This window comes from Halichoerus grypus, chromosome 10 (assembly GCF_964656455.1).
Source record: "Halichoerus grypus chromosome 10, mHalGry1.hap1.1, whole genome shotgun sequence".
NCBI classification, from domain to species: Eukaryota; Metazoa; Chordata; class Mammalia; order Carnivora; family Phocidae; genus Halichoerus; species Halichoerus grypus.
This window is the reverse complement of record NC_135721.1, coordinates 50793911-50816441: the sequence shown is the minus strand read 5'-3', so window position 1 is coordinate 50816441 and position 22531 is coordinate 50793911. Positions and strand designations below refer to the sequence as shown.

The 22531-nt window shown below is 45.5% G+C and overlaps 1 protein-coding gene across 4 annotated transcripts in view; it reads right to left on the bottom strand.

The window, feature by feature from the left end:
• Positions 1 to 22531, bottom strand: part of ADD2 (adducin 2) — a 109191-nt gene that overhangs the window by 34332 nt on the left and 52328 nt on the right. For 2 of the 4 annotated variants that reach the window (XM_078056427.1, XM_078056428.1), the window contains exons 2-6: positions 19015 to 19124; positions 15778 to 15895; positions 9507 to 9726; positions 7613 to 7751; positions 101 to 252 (exon numbers count right to left, since the gene is read on the bottom strand). In XM_078056427.1, coding sequence (XP_077912553.1) covers positions 101 to 252; positions 7613 to 7751; positions 9507 to 9692 — 477 coding nt within the window. In that variant the 5' untranslated portion in view covers positions 9693 to 9726; positions 15778 to 15895; positions 19015 to 19124. The remainder of the gene's footprint in view (positions 1 to 100; positions 253 to 7612; positions 7752 to 9506; positions 9727 to 15777; positions 15896 to 19014; positions 19125 to 22531) is intronic. The other 2 variants (XM_036118131.2, XM_078056429.1) reach the window with 1 other exon arrangement.

Here is a 22531-nt window from a genome sequence, read left to right as displayed (position 1 = left end):
AGGGCTCAGTGCATGGCCATGCCGATGGGCAGGAGCTCTCTCTTGGGATTTTGTCAGGGCCACATGCAGTACCCACCCCACTCCAAGATGCTCTGCTCACCGTGACGTAGGTGTCGCTCAGCTGGGCCCAGCCATAGAGGTCTAGGAGACGGTAGACGCTGCTGATCTTGCACCGCATGAGCCGCTCCCCCTTAGCCAGGTTCAAGGAGTCAGCTGTGTGGAGGTCATTGATTGGCGTCATCATGGAGAAGTCTGCAGGGAAACAGGTGGGGACAGGGCAGCTCTCAGGGTCAGGGCTGCTGTCTGCCCCCCTTCCTTCCTCGCCCTAGTCCTCTCTAAATTCTCACTGACACTACAACTGCACAAGAGACTTCCACAGGCAGGGAATTAAATATTCTTTGGCCCTCATCCAGGGGGAGAAAATCCATAGAATGGATAGTTGTGCCCAAGAAAGTCTTCTGCTTATTCAGATAAAAATGGCATTGCTTTTGGTCAAAAATCAGGGCAAGATTCAAACCACAGAATGAAGGGTTCTCGGGATGTCAAGCTCAAAATAAATCCTTAAGATGGACATTGAATAAAAGCAAGAATAAGTTTCTGAGTGGAAATATAGGTATATTTTATCAGTTAGTTTTGATGAAGAAGATACTAATCATTAGACCTGCTATTGTTTATTGTTTTAAACTATACCATGTAATATAACTTTTCCTCTGCTTTGGAAACAGAGCAAATCAGAAAGCCAAGTCAGCCAGGAAGTAAATTCCTCAACTTCTTCTGACAAGTCATAAACTTCCAGAAGTCAGTGTGGTTAGCTGAAGGGCTTCAGGCTTCAGGCAGGCCATATCTGCTCCCCTCTGGATGTGCAGTCCCTTGGTTAGTTATGATTCTTTCAGGGAATTTGGGGAGATATGGAAGGGATCTGGAAATGGGCCTAGAGGGCTTGATGGTCTTATCTTCAAGGCACATAAGGGGTCTAGGAGGTGGTGTCCAGTCTATCCCATTAAAAATGATGACCGCTCCCTGTGTGCCTCCAGAAGGCATAAGAGGGCATCTGAGCCCCAGCACTTCCAATTAGTGTCTAGAAACCAATAAAAGAATCAATAGGAAAGGGTTCTGGCTTAAAATGATGTCTGGCTGGGAGCCTCCTGATGCTGCCTCTCCCAGCATCCCACTAAAAACTTTAATGGATTAAATGCCTTTTAGAAGCTTCCACCATCTCAATAAACTTGCTGTTACACACTGTGATATCTGTCCTGCATTAGGTTTGCCACTAGCTGAAATGATGAGATGGTCTACAAAGGCGAAGGTGGACCTACAAAGGTGCTGTTGGGCCTACATAAAGCAAGCAGAGCAAACCTCGAAACACCCATGTCAGGAATATAAACCCAAAAAGCTTGTGCCCACCAGAGGAGGGATACCTCCAGGGCATGTGTCCAGGAACTATAGTTGACAGAGGAAGAAGTGGTCCAAAGGCTCAGTGGAACTGGCAGAAAGAACAACGACGAAATTCCAAAGTCAACAATTTCTCATTGGAATTGACCATTCTGGTATCCCTTCCTCCTCTCTGTTCATTCCCCAGACAAGCAATTACCTCTTTACTTCATCCCTAGCAGCAAGAAGGAAGGCATATCAAAAGCATAAGCCCACCAGACAAAGCCGGGCAGGGGGAGATATTGTTGGGAGAGGGTCTTCAGACCCAGATTTCTTTAATTCCTTCTCTTACAAATAACTAGGGAATCCCAGGGATGGCAAGGAGGCCAGAATAGGTCTAAAAACATGCCATCCCATCCTTTGTGTCCTGTATCAGTGTCCCCCTCCCCCACTCTGTGGAGCTTTGCTGTAAGGATTACCCCACCAGCAGACCCAGGGTGGGAGAAGAGATCAGAAGGCTCCACGAGCACCCCAGAGCCTCTGCTCTCAGGGTTTTAGGAGAAAGAATGCTTATAAGTTAAGATGACTGAACGCCAGGTTTATGACTCAGATCTAACCAAGCCATTTACTCAAGGGACCTAAGAAAACACAGAAAAAGATGAAAACTCCCCAGCTGCCCCCAGGAAAGCTAAGACTGAAGGACACATGATTGCAAAAAAAGAAACTAAAATAAAAACACAAAACAACCACAAAATTCTACGGCAAATGGAGCTGGACAAAGAACAACCTATCTGCACTTGAACTCATGACTCTTGGAACTTCCCCTCTCCACATTCCCTGACTCAGATACCCTGGACATGCCCTAATCAGATTTTCAGACATCCAACTGTCTTCCTGACATGCTGGTCGGTGAGGCAGTGGGAATGCTGGTCAGCTCTATATCTCTTTCAAAAGAAAAAGTATAAGGACAGAGACATGAAAACAATGAGAAAGAATAGGATAGCTAAGGGAGACAAAGACCAGAGAGCTGGCATATAAATAATCAGCACTCACATAACAGAAAACATTTCTGAACTGAAAAACAGACCTGTGTAAATGAATTATAAGAATTTACTACATTCCACAGGAAAAAGTCCATAAACAGAAAAAGCCTACAATTATATGCTTCCTGGCACATTTCTGAAATACAAGGATAAGGGGGAAAATGCACAAACATCTACCAAAAAAAATGTTGGTTACCTACAAAGGAACGAAAAAAACCCCGGCTGTTTCGGATTTCTCTGCTATAGCAAGAGATGCCGGGAGACAATGCTATAGGAGGGTTACCAACAAACACACTAAAATAAAGTGACATGAAGCAGGTAAGAAGAAAAGAATCATCAGAAGTATGCCCAGCAAATATAAAGAAAAAAATAAACAGAGGTCATAATATCATCAAAGTAGAAATCAGGGAAAGCCATATTCCCTTGGAATATTCATCCCTGGCAGCAAGGAGGGAGGCAGAGCAAAAGCATACGCCCCCCTAGACAAAGCCAGGCAGCAGGGGCCATGGTTGGGAGGGGCCACTGTGGAGGCCATTTTACATGAATTAAACATATAATCCAACATGAAGCTATAGCTATAAAGAACATTTACGCTTTGAATAACATTTCATCAAGATACAAAGCAAAAGCTACCAGAAATACGAAGAGAAATGAACACTAATTAAATATCCAGTGGAAGACAACACGACTCTCATTTTTTACAAAATAAAAAAAATAAATGAAGATACAGATGAAATACCATGCACTGGAGATAGAGTCTCTGCCTACATATCATTCAAAAATGGTATTATTAGGCCACAGAGAAAATCTCAATAAATCCTCAACATAGACATTAAATAGGTCACATTTTCCAAACACAATGCAATCAAACTAGATGTTATCAACAAACCCTTAAAACATTACAAATTCAATCACTTGGAAATGAGAAAACACACTTCCAGATAGTTCTTAGAATAAAAATAAAATCAAAACAGCAACTGCAAACTATCTAGAAATTAACCATAAAGGAAATAGTGTGTCAAAATGCATGGAATAAGATGAAACTTACACTCAGAGGGAAAAAAATTCATAGTCTAAAATGTCTTTGTTATTCAATTAAATATGAAAATAAAGCATCCATTTTATTCTACTCTAGAAAACATAAAAATAACAAAATAAACCAAAGAAAAGTTATGGAAAAGAATTAGTGAATAGAAAAACAAGATCAATGAATCAGGAAACTAGAAAATTAGTAGAACTAATATAGAAATCCAAGAATTGGCTTATGTGAGAAGATCTATGAATAAACCAACATCTGGATTGGCATAAAAGAAAACGGGAATAATCAAAAACTAATGATGTAATGTATGGTGATTAACATCACATAATAAAAAAAAAAATATTGCCAGAAAAGAAAACGGGAAGGTACAACACCAGGAATGAGAATGGGATGTCTACTCATTCACAGCAGAAAGTTTAAATGATAGAAATAATACTGTAAATCACTAATAATTTTGAAAATCTCCATGAAATGTATTATTTATTTAAAACATATGATCAAAATTTACTCAAGAAGCAGCAAAATAAATTTTTTATTATTTTTTTTTTTAAAGATTTTATTTATTTATTCATGAGAGACACAGAGAGAGAGAGAGGCAGAGGGAGAAGCAGGCTCCCAAGGAGCAGGGAGCCCGATGTGGGACTCGATCCCAGGACCCTGGGATCATGACCTGAGCCGAAGGCAGACACTTAACCATCTGAGCCACCCAGGCGCCCCGCAAAATAAATTTTTTAAAAACCCTAGATGAAACTGAGAAAAATAATGTTATAAAAAATGTTCCAGATCTGGATGGCTTTACAAGTGAGTAATAAACCTCCAAGGAAGAGACACTTCCTATCTTATTTAAATTCTATCAGGACAAAGAGAAGGATGGGGATCACCTTGATTTATCTTATGAAGTTATAGCCTTAAAACCAATACTAAATGAAGACTGCCCAAAAAGTGAATTTCTGACCAATCTCATGTATGAATATGCAAATCCTGAATAAAAGTCTAGCAAATCAAATCTAGAAGAGTATTTTCAAAAGGATGCATCAAGAGCAGGAATGACTGATTTCACGAATGAAAAAAGAGTTCAATGTTCAGAAATCTATTAATATAATTCATCAAAGCAATAGTTCAAAGAAAGAGAAATCAATAAATGACCCAAATGCATTTTATAAAATTCAACATCCATTTCTGAGAAGAACCCATATTGAACTAGAATAAAAAGATACTTCCTCAACATGATACGAACTCAAACTCTTGTGGTAAAGGATTTCTATTAAAGTCAGAAACAAGACAAGGACGATTACTCTCTAATCTATTATTAAACATTTTTTCTGAGGGTTCTAATGGATGCAGTGAGAAAACTGGAAAAAGAAACCAAAGGGTAAATGTTGGAATGAAGGATTCAAAATGACCATTATTTGCAGGTTATGTGATTTTTCTATATACAAAACCCAAGAGAATTAACTGAGAAGCTATTAGAATTTAAGAGTTCAATCAGAAGCTACTTTCCCTGGATGACAGCTATAATCAGAAAGAAAATTGAATAGAGGAAAAAAATCATTTAAAATAACAAAGTTAGGGGCGCCTGGATGGCTCAGTCATTAAGCATCTGCCTTCGGCTCAGGTCATGGTCCCAGGGTCCTGGGATCAAGCCCCACATAGGGCTCCCTGCGGGAAGCCTTCTTCTCCCTCTCCGACTCCCCCTGCTTGTGTTCCCTCTCTCGCTGTGTCTCTCTGTGTCAAATAAATAAATAAAATCTTTTAAAAAATAAAATGAAATAACAAAGTTATATAAAATTTCCAGGATAAACTTAACAAGAAATTAGTAGGGACTATAAGAAAATAACTACTAACCTTCTCTAATGGACATTTTTTTAAAAAAAGCAAATAAAGCAAATAAATAGAAGACATACATAATTTCTGAACAGACTTAAAATTCATTTGTGTGAATATTTTTAAAACACCTATACTGTGCCAGCTACTTTTCTTTTCTTTTTTTTTCCACCCAGATGTCCCATAGTGACTGCTTTTTTTTTTTTTGAGATTTTCATTTTCTTTTTTTCTATTTAAAAAAATTTTTTTATTGTTATGTTAATCACCATACATTACATCATTAGTTTTTGATGTAGTGTTCCATGATTCATTGTTTGTACGTAACACCCAGTGCTCCATGCAGAATGTGCCCTCTTTAATACCCATCACCAGGCTAACCCATCCTCCCACCCCCCTCGCCTCTAGAACCCAGCTACTTTTCTAAGTCCAAGACACTATTCTAGGATACAGCAGTGAACAAAACATACAAATATCTTTTCCCCCATGAAGCTTATATTCTAATATAAAATTGTAAATTTATAAATTCTCCACCAAATTAATCTATTTATTTAATATAATCCCAATCAAAATCCCAAAAGGGAATTTTTGAGGTATGGGGTGGGGGAACTTGACAAAATAATTCTTATTTTTAAAAATAATTAAGGGTATTTGTCCCATGGGATGATAAAACATGGGGAAGGTATTTCTGAGTGTGCAATCAAAAGAGGAACACACAAAGGAAAGTAACAATGGATTCAGTTGCATGGAAATTAAAGAGTTCTACAAGACAAAAACATCATGAACAAAAAAGGCAAAGGAAAAACTGGAAAAAATTGCAATATATTTGATAGATAAGAGGGAAATAGCCCCATTTCATAAAGATTTGAAAATTTTTAAGAAAAGGATATGTGAGTAGGAAAATTGGCAAGGAATGTGATAGGCAATTTACTACAAAAAAAAAAAATCATCCCAACGTGTATATGAAAATACATCCAAAGTCGTTAGTGATCAAACAAATGCACATTAAAACACAAATAAAGTACTATTTATCACCTATCAAATCAGGAGGATGAAACGAATGGTGTAATACATACTACAGATCAAGGTGGAGGAAAAGGGCACTCTATTGCATTGCTGGTGGGAATGTAAATTGGTTCCATCTTTCTCCATGGTAATTTGGCATTATGCATTAATGTCTTTAAAACATGCAAATACTTTAATGTAGCAATTCTATTTCCAGTAATTTGGCTTTAGAAAATAGTCATAGAATAAATGAAAGGATTGATGGCACTGTTGTTCATAAGAGCAAAAAGCTGTAAACAACTTAAAAGTCTAAAAATAAATTATGGCATATTCAGTCATGCCATAGAATAGCATACTTTCACCAAACATCGTATTACAGAATCATGTTTTATTATGTGAAAAATTAGTCAAGATATGTTAAAGCTATCAAACTTGCATGTATAATATGATTCCATTTTTGTTTTCCTAATTTATATATGTTAAGAGAAAAAGGCTGGAAGGATATATACCAAAACATTGAAAATAGTCATTTCTTAATTGTAAGAACACAGTACATTAATTTTAATTTCCTTTTCTTATTTCCCTAATTTTTCATCATAATCCTGTATTTATGTTGTTGAGGGAAAGTATTTTTTGATGTTTATTTCTTCAAGGTTGTGGGCAGAACTTCAGAACCCAGGAAGAGGGTTTCATGCCCAGGCCTGGCTGCTTGTGGTCCTTGTCTATGGAGTCAGGTTGGCCTGTCCGGTGGGGCACCAAGATACTGGATTCAATGGCCTCCTCCCCTCCCTACCACTCCAGCTGCAAGGGAGAGGCTCCACGGGGTTGAGCAAAGAGCAGCCTGAGTCAGGAGCTGCTGCTAGCCCAAGAGGATTTTCCTTCAGTTCTGTATCCACAGCTAGGGTAACAGGGAGCGGAATCCGCACTCTCCACTCCTGGGTCCTCAAGCAGAGGCCATGTAAGAGACTTGGAGTTGCAAAGCTCCTCCCTTCATGCTAACCCACTTATGAAGGGGGATAGAGGAGTCACATAGAGGTTGCCCTGCCTCTCAGAACAGTGACACCCTGTCATCCCGTCCCTTCCCCCAACAGAACCAGAAAGAGGTTTTCCCGTAGGTCACCATCCCCCTTCTATTTCTGGGCACCAGGAGTAATTCTCCTGTGGGTCTTTAAATCCAGCAGCCTCAGAAGCAGAGCCAGGTACCTCTTTGGCTGCCACCCCGGGTCGGCTAACTCAGCTGCACTGCTCACTCTGTAGCCTGGCAACCCACCCTCTCTTCCCCACCTCACTTCCTCCACCTCTGCTCCTGGCAGCTCCCCAGCTCCGCACGTACTCATGGAAGATGCTGGGAAGACTGCGTGGGAGGTGCTGGCCATGAAGTCCGCGATCTGCCGCAGGGCCCAGATGTTGGAGGAGTTGTTCCCCTTCTTCATCTGCTCCTGGATGAGGCCTTCCAGTTCCTCCCTGAAAGACTGAAGCAGGCCCCAAGGTGCTGGTCCCCCCAGTGGGTCTCATGGGGGGGCTGAGGACCCCTCTTCCAAGAGCCCACCCCAATCCCCTGGGTCAGCTAGGCCAGGGCCACACATGGGATCCCTGGGCCTCAGAGGACATTGGGAATTCTAGTGAGACCTCAGGAGCCTCCCCAAACTACTGTTTGGGAAGCAAAAAGATGTCTGCTGTTGTGTCCCCTTTGTCCAGGTCCTTCCTGGGTCTAAGTGATAGTCAAGACGTCCCTCCCACTTCCAACCCCCCTCAACGCCCCCCACCCCCACCCCTGGGCCATCAGACAGGACAGGGCTTCACTTTAGTAATTAAGAGACATTTTAAAAAGCAGAACTGGACGAAAATGTGTGCCATCCTCCCTGTCCATCAGCCATGCCTATGGCCCTTCTGGACCTCAGTTTCCTCGGGTACTGAAGGATTTGCTGTCCTCCCTGTCACTTCCACTTCTAACGCCCTGCTAAGCCTGGCTTTTCAGACCATAAATAAGGCAGGACTGTCCACCAGGTGGCAGCAGGGAGCACTCAGGAGGAAACAGGGGGCCCCTCATGTGTTGGTCAATCTATAAAAGGACAGAAGAAACATGAACTCCTTTTGTCCCATTTCTTGCCTGCGAATAAAGTTCTATCCATTCAGGCCCCGAAACTTGGGTTGGTACTAACTCTGCCACTTCTATCACACCTGTCATCTCTCCTAGTCCCACACTGGAGTTTTCCCATCATCCCAAAGCTTTTAGTCCCTGCCATATTCCTCCAGGCTTCCTCCACAGTGTCACCTGTCACCAAGACCTCAGGCCCATTACCTCAGTGCTCCTCTGTGAAGCCTGAGCATTCACGGTGTGCACTCAGCCAGGGTCACACACAGCCCACCTATGTGTCCTGTCTCTCCAAAGCCCAGTGGGGACTGAGGCAGAGCCCCTCCTGGCAGGCACCTGGAGATGCCAGCTCCAGCCTGAGCTTCCCAGCCCCTGGGATCATGCACTGTTTCCTGAGGACCCTCAGCTCTACCGCCCTCACATTCCTTCCACACCGCTCTTCCTCTCCTCACCCAGGGCCTCCAACACCCTCCTACTTCCGTGGTCCATTAGGCCCATGCTTTGTTCTTCTCAATGCACCACTTGCTGCAAGGATGAGCTCTGTGTCCATGCCACGCAGGTACCAACTGACCTCAAGTCTGGGGCCATGGTAGGGTGATCATGACTTGCCCTTCCTGCCCTGGCCCATACTCCTCTGTATCCTACACTCTGGCCACCTTCTGGGGCTTCCAGACCCTCTTCACCTCTACCCCAGGCCTGTCAACCTTATTGCCCCGATAGGGAGTTCTTTGTGGTGCTCAAAAATGGGGGCCCCAAGCATTCCACGTGGCGTTCCCTGCTGGCCTCCTGTTTACAGGAATATCCCTGTTAGTTCATTGTTACAACTTTTGGGGAAGCCTGGAAACTGAGGCAGGGCTCCTGTCTCTCAGACCCACCTCCACCCCGTACCAAGCCAAACCGCCTGCACATAAACCAGGTTTTTGCCCTCTACCAGTGACCAGGGAGAGAATGAAATACCCACAGGGCCAGGCCGGTCTTGCTCAGCGGGCTTAAAATTGCTACAACACTGAGAAAATGAAAGAGGAGTTATTTATCTCTCAGGTTCAGCCAGATGAATGGGCGGCACCGCCTGCTCCGCTCCCTTCCCCTCCTCCTCCTCCTCTCCCGCCCGCCTGGGGCGGACCCCACTCACGGGGCTCTCCAGGATCATGGTGACGCGCTTCTTCTGCTCCATCAGGTTGAAGTCCTGCCGCAGGTCCGCCGCGCGGCTGCGGAGGCGCAGGTACTCAGGGTCGTCCTCAGAAAAGCGGTCCAGATACTGCTGCCCTTGCGGGGGCGGCGGCGGCGAGGCAGCCTCGGGGACAGTCTCTTCACTCATTGTCCTGGTGGGCTTATAATCCGCTTCTGGAAGCCTACAGAGAAGGGAAGAGGGAGCTCCCAGTCCGAGTACAGTTTCCTACAGCAGAGGGGCTGGATTCGTTGGATTCACGCGGGAGGCGGCTATTCCCCCGAGGGTGTAAGCCGAGCCGCGGTTTGGAGGGCAGGGTGCCGGCAGCTGCCCATCGATAGGGGGCGCTAATACATCATCGGACCTAGCAAAAATCTGGCACACGCCCAGGGGTCCACCACCCTTCCCTGACTGACCAGCTACACTTAAACTGCCACACCGGGGTGGAAGTGGACAGTTCCTCCGGTGCAAGCATGATCTGCATACGTTTTGGAGCATTTTTGTGATGCATACCTACGTAGTGTAAAGCCACGTATTGGGAATTAGTACTTACTAATGTACTATATCTAGATCTGACCCCTGGAATCAGGACTAGGGCAGCCTTTGGAGAGTTGGGCTGGGACCCCTATTTTTTCTACTCAAGCATGCTTTTCCCCCCCCCCCCCACGGCCTGATGGTAAACGAAGGAATGTCTTCTCTTACTATACTGGAACCTTACTGAAGAAGCAGGCTGCAGCTCCAGCCTCCACCTCCCAGCTATGGGGCTTTGACCACACCAGTCTCCCTTTGTGTGTCAGTATCACTAGGCCTTCAAATCTGGGTTATGCCCCTTCAATACCCAGGGCAGCCTTACAGAGCCCTAGCCTTCTCCCTGCTGTGTGATCCCTTTCTCAGCAAAGGAAGGCAAGTGCCTTGACGAACAAGAATTAGCTTTTGAACACCAGTAGAGAGATGCCAACAAAAGAGCATTACAGGGGATCGGGATACCTAGCTTTCATCTTTAACCTGCCCTCCCTCACTTTACCTCCATGAGCTCACATTTGCATTCCACGAGGAGGTGGAAGCCTCTCTTGTTCTCTTAGAGCACTCCTGCCTCCTTGTCCTCATCTGTTCTTCCCCCTTGGCCCATTCTGTTAGCCCAAACCTTGACTTTCCTTACAGCCAGCAGTTCATTATGCAAGAGGCCTTGCTGACAGCCAGTAAAGTATAGTCTTGTTGTCGGTGAGCTGTCTGCAACATCTTCTTCCATCTTCTGTCGAGATTCTACCCTCCACCTTATAGTTCCTCTGAGTGGGGCAGGTGGGTGAAGCACTAGGTAATGGGAGAAGTGGGAATCTACCCCATCAGGCCAGAACACTCAGGTGATCTTTCTTCCTTTCCCTCTTCTTTCATTTTTCCTTCCTACCTACCTACCTACCTTCTTTCCTTCCTTCCTCCCCTCCCTTCCCTGCCCCTGCCCCTCCCTTCCCTTCCCTGTCCTTCCCTTCCCTTCTTCCCTCCTTCCCTCCCTTTCCTCCCTCCCTCCCTCCCTCCCTTCCTTCCTTCCTTATTTTTCCCCTTTTGGGAAAGAGCAAATAGCAAATTCAAGGGAGGGCACATGTACTACTTCCCTCAGCTGACAGCCTGAACCCTTGGCCTAGAGTAGTGGTTCTTAAACTTGGGTGCATATTGGAATCCACTGGGGAACTTTAAAAAATACTGCTATCAGGGATTTTAATGTTATTAGTCTGGGGTGTGATCTGAACATCAGGATTTTTATGTGTTTCTTTTTTTTTCTTTTGTTATGTAGTCATCATACAGTACATCATTAGTTTTTGATGTAGTGTTCCAATGATTCATTGTTTGCGTATGCATATAACACACTGTGCTGCATGCAATATGTGCCCTCTTTAATACCCATCACTGGGTTAGCCCATCCCCCCACACCCCTGCCCTCTAAAACCCTCAATTTGTTTCTTGGAGTCCATAGTCTCTCATGATTCGTCTCCCCCTCTGATTCCCCCCCTTCATTTTTCCCTTCCTTCTCCTACCGTCCTCCATGCTATTCCTTATGTTCCACAAATAAGTGAAACCATATGATAATTGACTTTCTCTGCTTGACTTATTTCACTTAGCATAATCTCTTCCAGTCCCATCCATGTTGATGTAAAAGTTGGGTATTCATCGTTTCTGATGTAAAAGTTGGGTATTCATCGTTGATGTAAAAGTTGGGTAACATTCCATTGTATATATGGACCACATCTTCTTTATCCATTCGTCTGTCGAAGGGCGTCTTGGCTCTTTCCACAGTTCGGCTATTGCGGACATTGCTGCTATGAACATTGGGGTGCATATGGCCCTTCTTTTCACTACATCTGTATCTTTGTGGTAAATACCCAGTAGTGTAATTCCTGGGTCATAGGGTAGCTCTATTTTTAACTTTTTGAGGACCCTCCACACTGGTTTCCAAAGTACCTGTACCAACTTGCATTCCCACCAACAGTGTAAGAGGGTTCCCCTTTCTCCACAACCTCTCCAACTTTTGTTGTTTCTTGCCTTGTCAATTTTTGCCATTCTAACTGGTGTAAGGTGGTATCTCACTGTGGTTTTGATTTGAATTTCCCTGATGGCTAATGATGATGAACATTTTTTCATGTCTGTTAGCCATTTGTATGTCTTCTTTTGAGAAGTGTCTTTTCATATCTTCTGCCCATTTTTTGACTTGATTATTTGTTTTTTGGGTGTTGAGTTTGAGAAGTTCTTTATAGATCTTGGAAATCAGCTATGGACATCAGGATTTTTAAACGCTCCCCGGGTGATTCCAATAGGCAGCCAGAGTTGAAATACCACTGGCTAGATGTTAATAGTTGTATCACATAATAGAAGGCATCCATTCCAGATGTTGGCCATTTAACAAGCCAGCCAAAATGGCACAAACCTCATCATCTAACACCATTGCCAGGTGTCATTTCCCATGGCTGTCCAAGCCCCATCCTCCAACTCCAGTCACCAACTGCCACCATACATCTGACCTGGGACAGCAGGAGGCTCCAAATGCCACCATTACTGCTTTTGCAAGTTTGCCAAACCACGACATCTCATCTTGATTCTTTCACTAATTAATTATTTCCTTATGAGTGCCCTCACCAGATCTCCCCCAACCAGCACCATGCCTGCTGGGCCTGTAGATGAAATATTTGCCTGTGAGTGACAGAGTATGGAGGAGGCATCTTCTGGAAGTGGCAGCCAAAAAAAAAAAAAAAAAAAAACCCAAAAGCAAAAAAAAATTCTCTAAAGAAAGATCTGAAACAGATTTGGCAGATTGCTAGAATGGTTGAAGTTGTACTTAGTAGCATTCAAGCCAGATTCTTCATCTAAGCGGAGAAAGAGTTATTGAGTCCATCAGGGATGTTTCCAGTGGAATTAGCTCTGGACTAGAGTCAGAGTCTACAGTATCACCCTCACTCTGTCATTCTTTAGCTTCATGGGCTTGGCCAAGTAGTAATTTCCCTCTTTGGGTCTCATTTTGTCCATCTCTAAATGAGGGAGTGAACAGAATAAACTCTGGGCCCCCTTCCAGCTCTACACTATATGGAGTGAGACAGATTCGTGTAGAAAATGAAGGATAGAGGATCTGAGTTTCCTGGAGCAAGAGACCTTCTTCCTGCATCCTTGTCTCCCCACCCCTGGGGCCTCTCCCTCAAGCCAAATACCAAATGGGCAACTGCAAAGAACACACATGACCTACTGACATTTGCCTTGTAGGTTCAAGTCAATCCCACGTGCGTGGAGCGAGTTAAAAATACCTCACCTCCACCATGTTCTCAGACAGCCTCACCCCTGCAATAATAAGCAGTAATAAGGTATTGCAAGGACAAAGACAATGGGAGTGCATCAGAGCTATGCAGACATGAAGTCACCACCCAGACTCTCCTGGGCAGACAGTGCTGCAGACATTTTTCCAGAGGCATTGCCCCTCCTGTTTTAATTCTCTTTAGAACTTTGGAAGCCCCAATCTTTGATGTTATTTTAAAAATGAAACAAGCAACCTCCCAATGGGTACCATGGATATGCACATGGAGATGAGCTCCCTGTGTTCCTTATGACTCCAGGTCCCACCAGCTCCAGAGCCACCTGAACCCTCAGCTTCTCTGGGATTAGGATCACTTTGGTCAGCACAGCCCAGTACTGAACCTTCCTAGCCTAAATCCTTTCTATTTAGGTGGAAAAGGCTGACCCTCTTTCCTTCCTCTTGGAATGGCTGCACTCCCAGGAATGGGTCTGTGAAGGCTTGAAGTAGCATTTCCCTCCCTGAAGCACGAGGAACAAAAAAGCTCAGGTCCTGCTGGGCAGGAGCCCAACTACCATGCCCCCCAGGCCTGCCTTTACTTCTCAGAGCTCATCCCCAGGTTACTCCAGAGAAGCTCTGTTGGGAATGGAGTAGAAAATGGAAGCCCTGACTCTCTCACTGTGACAATGGGGGCCAGAGAAAACCACCCTTTGACTTTGTGAACAAGAGGCATCCTTTTGTGCTCCTTCTTTTCCTTCCAAAATGTTGCACAGGTGACCAAAGTTATGTGCAGTGTGGCTTAGTAGTTAAAAGCATGGACTCTGGAACAAGAAGATGATGAGTTCCAGTCTTAACCATGCCACTTATTAGCTGTGTGATCTTGTAGGGCAAGTTACTTAACCTCTCTGTGCCCCAGTTTCCCCATGTATAAAATGGGGATCAAACTATTTACCTCTTTAGGCTGTTGTGAGGATTTAGATGAGTTAATGTATGTGAAGCATTTAAAACAGTGCCTGGCGTATATCAAGTGCTATTAAGCATTTGCTCTTATTATGTGTCATTTAGGGGCTAGAATCATTATAGCATTAGGAGCTCGAGTAATGAGAGGCTCATGGTTCAACTGTAAACAGGTGCATACTCAATAACTGTAATTATATGTTGTAGTCTAAAGAACTAATTCAATCTTGAGCTATATTAACAAAAAGAACATCCAGAAAAAGACTGACAAGAATGACCAGTTCTCTGACCAATACTGGGAACATGTCAACTTGGAGATCACAACAAAGAGGATAAGCAGGGTGGTGACCATCAGAGGTCACTGCTTGATGGGCCAGGTGTGACAAAATAAAGAATATATCTGGCCTTTTCCCCCCATTCCCGGCACAGAACTTCAAAAAGCCTCGGGATTTCTAAAATATCCAAAAAACATTAGGAGGGTCTTTTGTTATTCATGATGAGCTCATTTCATCAAACCTGAATTTATGCTAATGAGGTGATTTATGGTGGGCCCTTAGATGTTTCAAGGGAAGGACTGGCCACCAAGAAAGACCAAGCACATGATTAGAGGGCTGGAACTTCAGCCCCACCCCCAACCATGGAGGACAGGAGGGAGAAGGGCTGGAGACTGAGTTCAGTCAAGTGGCAGATGATTTAAACCATTATGCCTAATAGTAATAAAGCCCCCCATTAAAAATCTCTGGACATCAAGGCTTGGAGGAGCTTCCTGATTGGTATGCTGGGATGGTGATGCACCCAGGTTCTATAAGGAGGGGCACAGAAGCTCTGCACCAATCCCCCACCCTCTCCACACCCTGCCCTATGCATTGCTTCCATTTGGCTGTTCCTGAGTTAAATCCTTTGTAACAAAACTGTAGTCACAATTACAGCACCTTCATTGAGTTCTGTGAGTTGTTATAGTGAATTAGGGATTAAAGGGCAGCATGGGAACCCTCAAATTTATAGCTAAGTGAGTCAGAAGTGTGGTGGCCTGGGGGTGGCTTGTGGCTTCTGAACTGGGGGCAGTTTATTGGTGACCTTGCCCTTTAACTTGTGGTAGTTAACCTGTGTGTCCTTTAACTCAGCATAGTGTCAGAACTGAGCTGACCTGTAGGACACCCAGTTTGCCAGTTTGCGTCAGAGAACTGGTGACGGAACAGTACTGGGCAACTTCTATTCATGATTTATTTTCATTCCCAGGACCACTCCATAGGGGCAGATGTTAATGTCACTATTTTACAGATAAACTGAATCGCAGAGAGGTTAGCTAACTTGCCCACGATCACACAGATAACAGCGGAGTCAGGATCTCAACCAGGGCCATCTCTGGCTCCAGATCTGCACTCCTCCACTCCGCTGCACTCCACTCCCCCAATCCTGCTGGTGACTGGAAGCTCATCCTGGTGAGACGGACCCAACCAAAAAGTGTGCCTCACCCCCCATCACCACCAAAAACTGCCAACAAATTACCGGGAGCCTGGACCAGCCTTGTCCCAGGCTGCTGCTTCTCAGTGCTTGACCCGTGCACCCTGCTTCGCTCTCAGGGACGCCGACCTCATCTACAGGATTTCAAATATCTGGATGAAAGCTGAAAAACACAAGCAACAAACATCAGGGTCTTGTCTGCACCACCAGGACTCCTTACCCTGTTTTTGCAGTACCATTAGGTGCTGATTTATTGTAAGGACTGTGGAGAAATTCTTAAAAATGAACTAGAAATGAAATTTTATTTTAAAAGCAAATTATGTCTATGAAAAGGTAAAGAAAGCTTCATTATCTTTACGAGTGGGACCAAAATTTTTTTTCAAAGAGAGGAATTGGAAAATCTCTTCACCGAATGCTGACTGTGAGGACCAGAGGAGAGAAGCTGCTCTGCACAGTGGAGGCAGCAGGATGTGGAACTCCTGCGTGAGCCCGGAGGGGTCCTGGCTGCCAGGCTGGAAGGCATTGTGACCCTTTCCTGATACCACCCCCCAGTACTTCACTAATAGCTACTCAACTCACAGACACTGGTATGAGAGAATTTCGGATGCTGTCAAAGCAGCAGAAGAAGCCTGAAGAACATCATGCCCCAGGACAGTGGAAGGGTTTGGGAGGTACACAGGCCATGAATTGGATTCAAGACAATTTCACCAAGCATTAGTATCTTACAAACAAGGATGAGTTACTACTCTAAAAATCCTGGGGATCAAGGTCTTCAAAGGGTTAATCATCACAATGTTTAAACAAACAAACAAAACCCACAGTGATGGTTTCCCATTTTCACTTGGGCACTCTGTTGCTCAGAGTAAGGATGCTTGTCTCGCCCAGGGCTGGCAGCATCCCCAACACCAACTCCTATTCCCACATGGCTCTGGGGCCAGTCCCTGCCTGTCCTTCCTCATGGGCCAGTTCAGCTCCATCCCTGACCCAGTGCTGGCTACAGTGGGGCATCTGGAAAGACTTAACTTACCATTGAGGGGCAGAGAGAATCCATCTTGGTAGGTATGGTGTGGCTGAGGGAGGCCAGGACACTGCATGCCCACTAAAGCACAGCTTCCTTCTCAGCCCAGCCAGGGTACTCTGGGCTCAGCATTTCAGTGCTGTGATGGCCCCTGAGCCCAATCCTGACGCTCATGGCTCTAGTTAGGGACCTGGCAGTTGCTTCCATAACCTAGTCTTGATGCTCTGCACGTCCAGCTGCCAGCTGGGGTCCTCCTCCCATTAGTCTTATTTTTAGCTAGAACAGGGTCACAGGCACCACCTTATGCTGCTTCTCTCCAATGCCCACCAACATGAAAGGGAGCCCTCCCTTCCAGGGCTGGCTAGCTCTAGTGCAGGGTTTACTGACATATCCCTGGATGCTGTTCTTCTGAGGGGTGGCCACTGATGTCCCCTAAGGACTAATCCGCAGCCTCATAAGTTGTCTTACCTGAAGCATAAGCTTCTTCCCCTTCCCCAGCAGCCCATGCCACAGAGGTATGAGGTTGTCTTGTGGTCATAACCTGCTAAGGTTTGGATTTTCAGAGTCTGAGCTATTTCTTGTTTCCACCGAAAGAACTAATTTTTTGCCTCCAGAAGTGACCTGTGCCATTCACATAAGACGACAGGCATCTGTCCCTCAGATAAGTACACACTGAACGCAATAATTCCTATCCCAATCTCTGTTGGTGTTGAAATTCCACTATTAGAGGCTCATTCCTTGGGTTATAGTATTATCCCCTGATTAAAATGAAAATACGTCTGAGAGGTATCATAGGCAAATGTAAAACATTCCCCTGTGGTACCAAAACTATCAGATCTCTGATTGCACAGTCAGGCAGAGCAGGGCCAGGCAGGCACCAGATGAGCAAGTCTTAATGAGAATGAGGCATGATGCCAGGGGCACTCAGGAGGATCTAGCAACTGGGGCAGGGTTGCCACCCTGGATGGACCTCAGGGGACCCTGGTGTGACAACTCTCTGAGCCTGTGCCTGCTGCAGTGTTGAGGCCAGCATCACCATCCATTTGGCCTTTGGTTTCCCCAGCATGTGTTTTGAGAGCCTGCCTTCCAACCATTCACACCCTGGGGCAAAGCTGAGAAGCAAGGGGTACTCCATATCATAAGAACACCAGCACCCACCCCCAGGGTGCTTGACACCTCCTCAGAGGCATGACATCTCAGAGCCACCTGTTCCTTGTCTCCATGTCCAGTCAAGCTGGGCTGCAAGGTGGGAAGAGTTAGGACACTGGATCCCAGCCCTAGATAGTCGCCCACTAGAGTATGAATGTGGACAAGTCACAAGAAGCTCAAGGACCTTTGTTCATTCAGATGTCCCACAGTCGCTTTAAAACTAACTTGTCAGAACCAAGCAACACTGAACGAACCACCAGAGCCTCCCTCCCCCAGCCAGCCCCTCCTCCCTGACCCCAACCTAGCCAGCCACCCCACAAGGGTTGCAGAACGTAGCCCCGACTCCTCCTTTTCTCACCCTGTGCACCTTCTCTGTCACCAAGTTCTCCGGTTTTCTGTCCACTAAATATCTCCCTACCCAGGGCACAAGGCCCTGAGTCATGCCGCCATCTCTCTATCCCTTTCATAGTCTATGCACAGTCTTTCCTCTCTCATACCCACCACCCAATCAGTGGCCAGAGTCACTTTCTAAAAGTGCAAATCTGACCCATGTCTGTCACCTCCCTGCTAAAACCCACCTGTGGCTCCCATCACCTGGGGCAGTATTCCTGCACTTTTTTTTCCTAATTCCTGCTCCTCTAGCCAAAATTCAAGTCAAATTTAGATTATGACAGGTATCCTTCTTACATTTATCAAATATAAAGTTTTAATTCTGAATTTGCTTTTTCAAACCAAACACATGCTCCATGCTGGAAATTCAAACCCATCCATCCCCAGTCAGAGAACTGGGGGTGCCTTGCTTTTCTCTTTACCCACCTCCTTCCCCTTGAGGACTGCCACCCAGGTGAATGAGAGCCAGGCTCTTAGCTGGCACACAAAGCCCTGAGAGTATCTCAGTGCCTGCCCCCACCTTCCCCGCCCCTCATGGGTGTTCCGGAGCTATTCCCAGGACCTGGAAGGCACCAGGCTGGTTCCTACCTTTGTGCCTTTGTCCATGCTGATCTCTGCCTGGAGAACTTTCCTCTTTTCCTTCTCCCTTTTGTTCAGGTTGTCCTCTCCTGGAAGCCTCCCACCCACACCCCTGTCCCTTTGGCTGTCACACCACCTTCACTCACCTCTTTTGTTCCGCTTACTATCTGACAGCAACAGACTATTACCATGAGCTCCTAGGAGGCGCAGCCTGTGTCTTTGGCACTCCTCTGTTCCTTATGCTCTGCCACAAGACCTGGAGCCAGGGAGAAGCTGAATGAATGGTAGCTGAACTAAAACTCAACTAACAGTGCATTGCAAGTTGGGCTGGTTTCACAAAGCAGCATTGTCCAGGTCCTGGGGTCCCAGGGGGGAGAGAGGCCCTAGGGGAGCTTGGCCCCCATGGAATAGCATGGGGAGACAGTTCCTGGTAAGGTGCCACGTGTTAATGGAGGTACGCATGGCAGTTTCCCTAGTGCCCAAATCTCCTTCTTTAAAACAAATTGTTCTTTTGTTGTACAACCCCCAAATAGCTGGACCCCCTCTGGCAGCCATTCTTCTTGCCTATTTGGAAGCAGAATTCCAGCAATTGACTGCAACTCTTAAACTAACAAATTCAACTTCACAATATAACACTAATTATGGGGAGACAGAGGAGAAAACAGTAGATACCACATGCCACTGCAACCCCCTTGGCCCTCCAAAATTCAGCCCTGCCCCCTTATCTGTCTCTCTCACCTCTTCCCTCCAGCAGCCCCTCCTCTGCCCCTGCCCCAAGACCCTCGACTCTTTGCTCAGGGGAGCCCTGTGGCTCCCTCTCAGTAGCTCCAGTTTCCATCCTCACACCCTTGACCCCTACTCAGGAAATACTCTAGCTGGGATTCACCCTCCTGGGAGAGCAGCTGGGGATTGCAAATCATAAAAGATGCACTCGGTCACAAGTCATTTTCCTCCCTGTCCCACTGAAGACCAGGTATATGTAATCACTGGAGCATAAAATCATATTTCTATGGGTCATTCCTAGCAGCTATAAAAGGAACAGAAGGTCTAGAAGGAGAGTAACAGATGCCCATGTTGTGTGACTTTTTGTTAGAAGCTGTTTAAGCTCCATGTGCACCTAAGACAGGTGCCTATCTCCTGCTCCTTCAGTGGGAGGTGTCCAAACAGGAACAGACAGTCTGAGCACCCTGAGTACCCAAAATGGAGAGATGTTGCAAATGGTTGCTCCTGGCTACTCCCACCACCGCCATGGGCATGGCCTCCCCCCGGGGTAGTGCCAGCTTTGGAAAGCCCCAGGCCCCCAGCCCCTCAGCACAGCATCTGCTCCAAGCCTTAGACTTGAAGTCAGAACCCAAGCTCACCGATCCCTGAGACTTCCAGAAGGGAGGGAGGAGACAGTCATGGGCTTGCGGCTGTTACTTTGCAAAGTAAATGGAGACTGCTGAACAAGGGGTTGGACCACACCCTGCCTGGTGTATTCAGATAAAGAGAAAGCTCGAGCCTCTGCAGGGTGGGATTATGGGTGAAGCCTATCATCAGCTTCTTCACACGTTTCTGAATTTCCCAAGTTCTACATTAGGTATCAACTGCTGTGACCATTTAGGACAAAAATAGTTTAAAAGAAGAAAGGGAGGAGGAGGAAGGAGGGAAATGGTAAAGTCTCTCTCTGTCCATCTCTGGAAACCCCTAGGCAGGAAGAACCCTTTAACCCCCTGACTGCTGCAGGTCTAAGAAGGGCTCATTTCTGAGCATCCCTGATGCACCCTTTCCTAGAAAAGTCCAGTGAATTTTAAAAGCCTTCTACTAAAGGGCCCCAGACCTAATGATTGGTAGGTACTTTTTTCCCATTCTTTTATTATCCGGAAATTGCACTGCTATGGAATGAATGGACCCAGCATTTTTTCTCACCACTTAAAATCAGTCCCATTCCCTCTCACTGGACAAGCACAATTATTTGTTAAGTATCTATTGATACCCAAGAGTAAGCAAGAACTGGAATTGGGTATGAGAGGAAAGATTTCCAAAAGAAATGAGATTTGGTCCCTGCCTGCTAGAGGCCCACAGTCATATTAAGGTGAAAAATATGAATACAAATAAAACTCTGTGTGTGTGTGTATAACAAGCATTGAACACATTCATTTCAGACCACCTCTGAAATGATGGTGTATATCTGTATCTCTCTCGCTCACTCTCTCTCTCTCTCGCTCACTCTCTCTCTCTCTCTCTATATATATATACAAACACACACACATTTATTTTGTTTCTTGTATATATATATATATTGAATACATACATTTATTTTCAGTTTCCTACATGTATTCAATGTTTTTGGAACAGGAGACTGGAAACCCTGGGTCCACATTTTTTTTTAATTTAAATTCAATTACCTAACATATATGGCAAATCATTAGTTTCAGATGTAGAGTTCAGTTAATCATCAGTTGCATATAACACCCAGTGCTCATCACATCATGTGCCCTCCTTAATGCCCATCACCCAGTTACCCCATCCCCCCACCTACGGTCCACATTTATGAGGACAAAGTTCTGAGTTAGATCTTGAAGGAAGACATTCAATCAACAAAATTCGGGCTGTTAAACCCAAATAGGTAGGGCTGTGCTGGGCCCTTCTCATCAGCGCTGTGGTGCAGGGCTCACCACGCTGGCTTTCCGGTGTAGAACTTGAGGCTCCAGGAAACGGAGTGACCTGGTTGGGGCTACAGAGCTATTCAAAGGCAGAGCCTAGTTTGAACCCATCTGGTTCCAGAGCCTGTTCTCGCTTTTCAGTTCACCATGCGTTCCTCCCCTCCATCACATGAAGGTGAGCAGATGCAAGGGGCCTGGTAGGAAGGCGAGGAATGGAAATCAGCAAATAGCTAAAGCCTGAGGCCCAGGCTTCATATCCTTCGAAGAGGCCTCAAGGATTAAGCCAGCCACTTAAAGGATAATTCTGGTTCCTATTTCTGGCATGGGGACGCCAAAGGATCTAATTCACAATCCCTGCTCTCAAAAGGCCCACGATGGAGCTGGGGCAGGGGGTGGCTCACAGAGAGATCACTACAGTACTGGGGGCACAGTGCTCTAGTAGAGCCTCATGAACCACGGGGTTCCAGGGAGGCCCCAACCTTGAGTCTCCAGCATTAAGCTTTAATCCACTTGTCAGATATCTGTGCCACCAATCACAAAACCATGCCTTCAATGAAGGGGAAAGAGAGGGGGATTCAGGAAGCCCTGGTGATGCAGAGACAACGCTGAGCTAGCCGGAAGGCTGGGTTCAGCCTTCAAATACTCAGTCCCTTCAATGAAAAGGTCAGCCAAACTTGCACACTCTGTGGATAAAAGCTCATCTAAAAGACTGTCTAATTGAACTGACATGTCCTCTGATTCACTGTTCCACACCTCAGGCTGGCCTAGAATCCAGTCATAGATACTTTTAAGCAGTCATCCTGTCTACCTTTTACTTCTGGCAAGACTGTATCTAAGACCAATGGACCTATATTTTGAAAAGCTTCACCTTGGTCAAGTTCAAACATAAAATAGTTGGTTCTGCTTTTTGAGCTAATCTGAGAGCATTTGTTCTTCAGTAGGAAAGTGAACTGTAACCCATTGAATCACGTGGCAGGACTATCCTTGCTCACCATTCCACTTCCAGCCAAGAAATCCA